The following is an 8,623-nucleotide window of genomic DNA, read 5'->3' as shown; positions in this document are numbered from 1 at the left end:
TCAAATTCGTTTTTTTTTGTATAAAATCAAACTTTTTGTTTAAAAATTCATCTTATTTAGTTGAGAATTCAACTATTTGGTTGAGAATTCTTGAATTTTTAGAAAAGTTTTTTGTTTTTTCGGTTAAAAATCGAAGCACAAGTTTTAAAGTTAAGCTACTTTCTTAAAAGCTAAAAAAATTTAATTTCTTTCTTAGAAATGTAACTTTTCGGTTGAGAATTTTTTTATTTTATTGAAAAAATTTTTTTTTAAAATAAATTAATCTTTTTGTTTAAAATATCATCAATTTTAGTTGAAAATTCAACTTTTTTTGTTGCGAGTTTTTGAATGTTGTGAAAAATTGTTGTTTTTTTTATACAAAATTAATTTTTTTGTTTGAAAATTCATTTTTTTGCTTAAAAATTGAACTACATTCTTAAAAATTAAAAAAAAGGTTCTTTCTTAAAAATTCTACCTTTTGTTTGAGAAGTCTTGAATTTTGTTGAAAATTCGCTTTTTTTTGTTTTGTTAAAACTTAAAGAAATAGGTTTGAAAGCTAAACGACTTTCTTAAGAAAAGAAGAATTTTATTTCTTTCTTAAAAAATAAACTTTTTGATTGAGAATTCTTGAATTTTATTGATAATTCGTCTTTTTTGGTAATAAATTAATTTTTTTATTTAAAAATTCATCTTTTTGGTTAAAATTTAGTAACTAAGTTTTAAAGTTTAACTATTTTCTTAAAAATGCATATTTTGATTGACGTTTCAAAATATCAGTTAACAATTTATTTCTTTGGTTGGAAATTGAACTCTGTTTTGTAGAAAATTTCTTTTTTTTTATAGAGAAATTACTTTGGGAATTGAAAAAGAATATGGAAAATTTTGAGACAGTTTTTTTAATTTTTCAGGATATAATAAATTCTTAGGTAAACTGAATTCTGCAGGGTGTCAAAACGTTCAAGATTCATGAGAAAATCTTAAATGACTGTTTTCCAATGAATTCTAAAGAGAAAATTGAAAAATATTACAAAACATTTCTAATTATTTCCTCAAATTTCTTAAAAAGTGTGTAAAAGATTTTAAAGCAAAATTTTGAAATTTTACCATATTATATAATTTTGGAAACATTTTTAATAAATTTAAGAGATATTCATAAGTTTTTATATAATTAAAACTTGTAGATATTTTGAAATAATTTTGGGAAGGTTTCAAGGAAGTAAAAAAAATAAAATTTTGTATCTTGTTAGGAAAAATTGAAATAATTGTTATTTTGGAAAATTAATTTTAACTAAATTAAAAAAAAAGATTTTTAAAGATTTCAAATTTTTTTTAATAATTCATGACGAATTGAAAACGCTTTTTCATAATTATAAAAGATTTGAGAGGAGATTAAAGTTTTTTCAAAATTTCTGGGAAAAATTTAAATGGTTGAGGTTTGATTTTAAAAGAATAGTTTTAAAGATTTAAGATAAAAAAATCAACAAACAAAAAATCGAGTAAACTCGAAAAGTAGTTTAAAATTTAAATGATTTTTAGACATGTAGGTTTTTACGGATTTCAGAAATAAATGTTAAAAGCTTTAAAATAATTTCGTAATGTTTCAAGAGAATAAGCAAATTTTCTTTAAATTCCAGGGAAAATTTAGAAGATTATAATGGCATTTGTTACATTCGGAATGATTTTTCAAAATTTCAATAAAAATTTAAGTCAGTTACAATTTTTTTCAAGACTTTAAGTAGTTTTAAATAGATTAAAAATATTTGAATATTTCAAAACATTTATCAAATATTTTTTATTTTGTTTAAGATTAGTCCTATGACTCAAATTTTTCCTAATATTATAGAAAATCCTATAAAATACAAAAAATTTCTTTAAAATCTTCTAGGTTCTCTTTAGCAAATCTGAAATATTTGAAAATCTATTTTTTTAAGAATCTCATAAAAATTACAATTACGTAAATTTAAAAATAAACTGATGATACTTATTTTCTTGCTCTCAATTCTCAGAATTAAATTTCAACTAAAGTTTAAGCGTTCAAAATTTTTTAACAAATAAATAGTTGTTTGGAATTTTCATGCTATATTATTATTAATATTATTTTGATTAAAAAAAAATTCTCACCTGATTTTTTCTGTTTGGTCTTTAAAGTGGAATATTAAAAGTATTCAAAAAAAATTTTCTGGAATTCAAAATATAAAACTGGTACAGTTTCCTAATTAAAAAAAATTGTTATAAACTTCGGATTTAACCTTAATTTTTTTTGTATACAAAATTAATGCTTGTCGTATTTTTTTGTCACGTATGTTGCCTCTTTGGAAAATTAATTTCGAAAATCCAGTCAAATATACTTAAAATTTAAAGATATATTTTTTTCCGGTATGTTGGTTCTCCGGCTTAAATGCAAAATTGGCGACATTGCTTCATGACGATGCATTGCTTGGGTATTTCACTATGTGACGTCAGGTGGCAACATGGCCGCATACCGAGGGTCAAACAATACCAATTTCATGGATCGAAATTTTTTTTGAATAAATTGGGGTAAAAAAATGTTCGCTCAAAATATATTTCACTGCTTTTTTATTTTGCAAAATCTATTAAATTCAAAAATTAAATCGCTACAAAAAATATTGATTTTATTATTGAATTGCCATTATTTAACTCGTTAAATGGCCCTCGGCATGTAGACATCTTGGATTCCCCCTACCCAGCCGGAAATACAATGACGTTTTGACCTTGGCCTTGTCCAATCCTGACCAGCGCAAATTCTATTTACCAAATGGCAGATAAGGTCGCGTAACCTTCGAAGGAAACTAGTCGGTAGTCAATTTTTTTATGTATACAATCTCTTCTGTTTTTTTATACAACTATGAGAGATTTTTGTACATTAATGAGTCCTGTATTTTATTTCGTTCTGTATATCTAGTGAATTTAAGTTGTGTTTCGCGAAAATTCAGCGAGGATCGAGGTCAATAACCTCACTTTTCAATCATGTTTTTACAGGCAAGTGCGATTCATTCTTCTCTTTTGCATAAATACTGATTATTTAAATTACAAAAAATTAATTAGTGTTTTTTATATATTGCGAAGCAATCTATGAAACTGTTTATATGTGTCATAATGGGAATTAATTTCAATAACGTAAATATTACGTCACTGTTATATTTCTCTTTCGAAAAGGTAAATTAGACAAACCAAAATAAGGATTGTTTATTAGCTTAAGAAAAGTTAGTTTTTCAATTAAATCAATATTATTTGGCTTATTTGGAAATCGGTTATTTTTTCTTATATAAATTGAAATCGTGATTTTTCGTAAAGTTACAAATTTTGGAGCATCAACTTTTTTTTGAAACTGACAAAATTATATAGAAAAATTAGTATAGGCCCTTAATGATTTTTCAATAATAAATTTCCTATTTTTTTGCGATTATAGGAAATGTATTATTAAAAATTATAACTTAAGCAGGTCAAATTGATCGTGTTTACAGAAAAGCGTTAATGCGAACGTGACGCCAGTTAAATTTTCAACAAAATATTTACATTCTCGGTTGAAAAATTAATTTTTAATGAAAAAAATAATTTAAAAAATTTCAAACTAATAGTTTGAACAATGATTGTAATGTTAGTCCAAATTTGATCTGATTATTTTTGGTTTGTATTTTTTTTTCGTTACTAACATTATTTAACTAAATATTTTTATTTTTTAATTAGATAAAAATCAATTTTCATTGAGAATTCATTTTTAATTAAAAACAAAAGGAATTTTTAATAAAATAATTCAAAAAATAAATATTTTAACTTAAAATAAAAAAATAAAAAACCAGTTGGATGTAACCAGCAAAGAGGAATTAAAAAAAAACCAAAAGAAGTTAATTTGTAATTTAAAAAGATAATGTTTTAACCAGACTTTTTTAATTTAAACTAAAAAATATAAAAATTATGTCGAAAGAGATGAATTTGCAAACCAAAAAGATGAAAATTCAATAAACTATATTAATTTTCAATGTATTTTTTTTTATTCGAAAATAAAAAAAAAGTTTCAATCAAATTGATAAAATTTCGTGCAAAAAAGAAGAATTTTCTACGGAAAGTGGAATTTTCAACCAAGATAAATATGACTTTATAACAAAATTGTTGTATTTTCAACAAAGTAATTAAATTTTAAACCAAATAATAAAATTTTTAAATAAAAAAAAAAAGAATTCTGAACCAAAAATTTTATTCTTAATTCATTTTTTAAAAATTTAATGAAATTAATTTAATTTTCAACCAATAGGAAAATCAAACTAATTTTCGTTGAAAATTTATTATTTTATTTAAAAATAAAATATAGGAAAATTAGAAAAAAGGGGAATGGCGAAAAGACTGTGAAGCGAGTCATAAATAAATAAGAATTTTCCTAGACTAAAGAATAAAATTTCAAATAAACGTTGAATTAAATTGATTAATTAAAAGTATTATCTATAGAACAGTTTAATTTTGCACAAAATTGTTGAATATTATATCAAATTGTTGATTTTCAAGCCAAAAAGGTAAATTTTCTATAAAATATATAAATTGTGAACCCGATCATATGAATTAAAAACAATAAAAATTATTTACAATAAATGAGTTGAATTTTCAAAAAAATTGTTAAATTTTTATTTTAAGAAATTAGTTTTACCAAAAAAAAATTCAAATAAAGTTCTGTACTTTAAAAAAAAGAAATTTTAAGAATATTGTTCAATTTTCAACCGAAGAGTTAAATTTTTAACAAAATATTTTAATTCTTAGTTTAAAAAGTACTTTTTAACAACAAAATAAAATAAAAAATTTTTGAACCAAATAGTTTGAACAATTATTATCGTGTGAGTCCAAATTTGATTTATTTTCAATTTGTATTTTTTTTTAGTTACTAACATTATTTTACTAAATATTTTTATTTGTTAATTGAGCACATTTTTAAATAAAAAATGGTTTCTGAACCAAAACCAAAAAGATAAATTTTCTATAAAATATATGAATTTTGAAACCGATAATATGAATAAGGAACAATAAAGTTTATTTAAAACAAATTAGTTGAATTTTCTATAAAATTGTTAAATTTTTATTTTAAAAAATTAGTTTTACCAACAAAAAAATTCAAATAAAGTTATATACCTTAAAAAAAAGAACTTTTAAGAATATGTTTCAATTTTCAACTGATGAGTTAAATTTTTAACAAAATATTTTAATTCTAAGTTAAAAATTTACTTTTTAACAATAAATGTAATGTTAATCCAAATTTGATTTAATTTTTTGTTCGTTACTAACATTATTTAACTAAATATTTTTATTTTTTCATCAAACAAAAATTTTCAATCTAAAAAGATGAATTTTTAATGTAAAATGTAATGGTGATATTTCAAAAAATAGATATTTTAACCACACCAAAAAAGATGGCAATTAAATAAACAAGTTCAATTTTGAATGAAAAAATTTTTTTAGTCAAGAAAGAAATGAACATTTTAATCAAATTCATAAAATTTCGAGCAAAAAAGAAGAATTTTCTACGAAAAGTGGAATTTTCAACCAAGAAACATGACTTTCTAAAAAAAATTGTTGCATTTTCAACAAAGTAATTAAATTTTAAATCAAGTAAAAAAATTTTAAAATAGAACAATGAATTCTGAACCAAAAATTTAATAGTGTACTTTTGATCCGAAAATAATAAAATTTCAACCAATAAGAAAATCAAACTATTTTTGGTTGAAAATTTATTATTTTATTAGAAAAATTAGAAAAATATTAGAAAAAAGGGGAATGGATAAAAGACTGTGAATCCTGCGATAAATCAATAAGATTTTTCATAGAGTAAATAATTTAATTTTAAATAATCACTGAATTAAATTGATTAATTAAAAGAATTCTCTATAGAACAGTGTAATTTTGCACCAAATTGTTGAAAATTATACCAAATTGTTTATTTTTCAAGCCAAAAAGATAAATTTTCTATAAAATAGTTTAGTTTTGAACCCGATAATATGAATTAACAACAATAAAGTTTATTTGCAACCAATTAGTTGAATTTTTATCCAAATATTTATATTTTAATTTTCTTTTTAAAAAATTGTAACAAAAAAAATCAAATAAAGTTACAAATATTAAAAAAAAAAAAAACTTTTGAGACAATAGTTCAACATTCAACTGAGTATCTTCTAGGAAAAACTTGAATTCTCAACCCGAAAATGTGAGTTTTCAAAAAAAGTTAATTTGCAAATTGAAACAGATTAAGTGTAAACCACACTTTTGCATTTTAAACTAAAAAATATAAAAATTATGTAGAAAGAGATGAATTTTGAAAGAAAAAGATAAAAATTTAATAGGCTAGTTGAACTTTCAATTTAAAAAATTGTTATTAAGAAAAGAAAAAATGTCAATTAAATTGATAAAATTTCGTGCAAAAAAGAATTTTATTCGAAACAGTTTAATTTTCAACAAAGTAATTAAATTTTAAATCAAATAATAAAATTTTTTAATAAAAAATTATTTCTGAACCAAAAATTTAATAGTTGAATTTTCAAGAAAATTTTTAAATTTTTATTTGAAAAAATTACTTTTAACAACAACAAAAAAATGCAAATAAAGTTATAAATCTTAAAAAAAGAACTTTCAAGAAAATAGTTCAACATTCAATCGAGGAGTTGAATTTTCAAAAAAATATCTAAATTCCTAGTTTAAAAATTACTTTTTAGTAAAATAATTTTTCATTATATTTAGTTTGTATTTATTTTTCGTTACTAACATTATTTACCTAAATATTTTTATTTTTGAATCAAACAAAAATATATTTCAATTAAGGAGAATTCATCTTTAATTTAATAAAAAAAGAATTTTCAATAAAAAAGTTTTATTTTCAAACAGAGAGTACGAATTTACAACAAGAGTTTATTTACAATCAATCTGATGATTTTTCCACAAAATAGTTAAATTTTCATGTGAAAATTTGCTTTTTAATAGCAACAAAAGAATAATTTTAATCTTAAATTATGAATCTTTAACCAAATAAATAAAATTTTAAGAAAGTATTTCAACTTTTAGTCAAAAAGTAGAATTTTCAACCTAAAAAGATGAATTTTTAATGTAAAATGTAATGGTGATATTTCAACAAATAAATATTTTAACTTAAATTTGAAAAAAAAAAACAGCTGAATGAAACCAGCAAAGACGAATTTTTAATAAAGTACGTGAAGCCTTAACTAAAACAGATCAATTTTTAACGAAACTGCTAAATTTTTTAACTGAAATACGAGTTTTCCAAAAAAAAAACTTGAATTCCCTGCCCGAAAATGTGAGTTTAAAAAAATGTTAATTTGCAATCGAAACAGATTAACTTTTAACCATACTTTTGCATTTTAAACTAAAAAATATAAAAGTTATGTCGAAAGAGATGAATTTGGTTGAAAATTTATTATTTTAATGGAAAATTAGAAAAAAATTAAAATGAAAAAAAATGAAGAAAATTAGAAAAAGGGGCATGGCGGCAAGACTGTGAAGCCTGCGAAAATTTTGAACCCAATAATATGAATTAACAACAATAAAGTTTATTTACAACAAATTATTTGAATTTTCAACAAAATTGTTAAATTTTTATTTAAAAAAATTACTTTTACCCAAAAAAATAACGAATTTTCAAATGAAGTTATAAACATTTTAAAAAAAGAACTTTTAAGAAAATAGTTCAACTTTTAACCGAAAAATTGAATTTTCAACAAAATATTTTAATTCTTTGTTAAAAAAGTACTTTTTACAACAGCTAAATAAAATTTACAAACGTTGAACCAAATAGTTAGAACAAGGATTATCATGTTAGCCCAAATTTGATTTGATTATTTTTAATTTGTATTTTTATTCATTTCTAACATTATTTAACTAAATATTTTTATTTGTTAATTGAGCACATTTTTTAATAAAAAAATTATTTCTAAACCAAAATTTTAATAGTGGACTTGTGAACCCGAATTGGAATATTCCCAAATAATAAAATTTACGACGGTTTATAATATTACCGAATTGGAAAATTTTCGAAGAATAAAATTCCCGACAGAAAATTGCCGATTTATAAAATATCCGAATTGAAAATTTCCCTAATTTTTACAATTAGAAGTTTTTATAAATATATTTGATTGATTACAAATACAACAATAAGATATTAATTTCAAAAATTATTTTTAACATTAAAAATTTCCAAGCTTATTTTTTGAATTAAAAATAGCAATCATTTTAAATAAAATATTTCTAGATAACGCATGTTTTTTAATGTATATAAATTTATATTTTGAGTCTGTTTGAAAAACGTTACAAGGTACGTAGAAAATTTAACGAGAATTTTGTTCCAAGCTTTTTTTTGAAAATCTGCATAGCATTTGAAAAAAGTACAAAAAGCGTTAGCAAAAATTGAATTTTAAATTAATATATATATTTATTTATTTAAAATTTAGAATTCAATTTTTGCTAACGCTTTTTGTATTTTTTTTATTCAAATTCTATGCACATTTTCAAAAAAATCGTCCAAATGTGGGTCATTATTTTTTCTTTCCTATTATTTTGAAAACGTGCGATTGGAACAAAAATCTCGGTAAATTTTCTACGTACCTTGTAACGTTTTTCAAACGGACTCGAAATATAA

The 8,623-nt window shown here is 21.2% G+C and overlaps 1 protein-coding gene across 1 annotated transcript in view; it reads left to right on the top strand.

The window, feature by feature from the left end:
- The first annotated feature begins 2,761 nt into the window (after nucleotides 1–2,761).
- The window catches only part of LOC117181829 (abnormal spindle-like microcephaly-associated protein homolog), a 43,333-nt gene continuing 37,471 nt past the window's right edge, over nucleotides 2,762–8,623 (top strand). The window contains exon 1 of the mRNA XM_033374825.1: nucleotides 2,762–2,979. Coding sequence (XP_033230716.1) covers nucleotides 2,968–2,979 — 12 coding nt within the window. The 5' untranslated portion in view covers nucleotides 2,762–2,967. The remainder of the gene's footprint in view (nucleotides 2,980–8,623) is intronic.

This window comes from Belonocnema kinseyi, chromosome 10 (assembly GCF_010883055.1).
Source record: "Belonocnema kinseyi isolate 2016_QV_RU_SX_M_011 chromosome 10, B_treatae_v1, whole genome shotgun sequence".
NCBI classification, from domain to species: Eukaryota; Metazoa; Arthropoda; class Insecta; order Hymenoptera; family Cynipidae; genus Belonocnema; species Belonocnema kinseyi.
The sequence above is the reverse complement of the archived record's forward strand: the minus strand, read 5'-3'. Positions and strand labels throughout refer to the sequence as shown.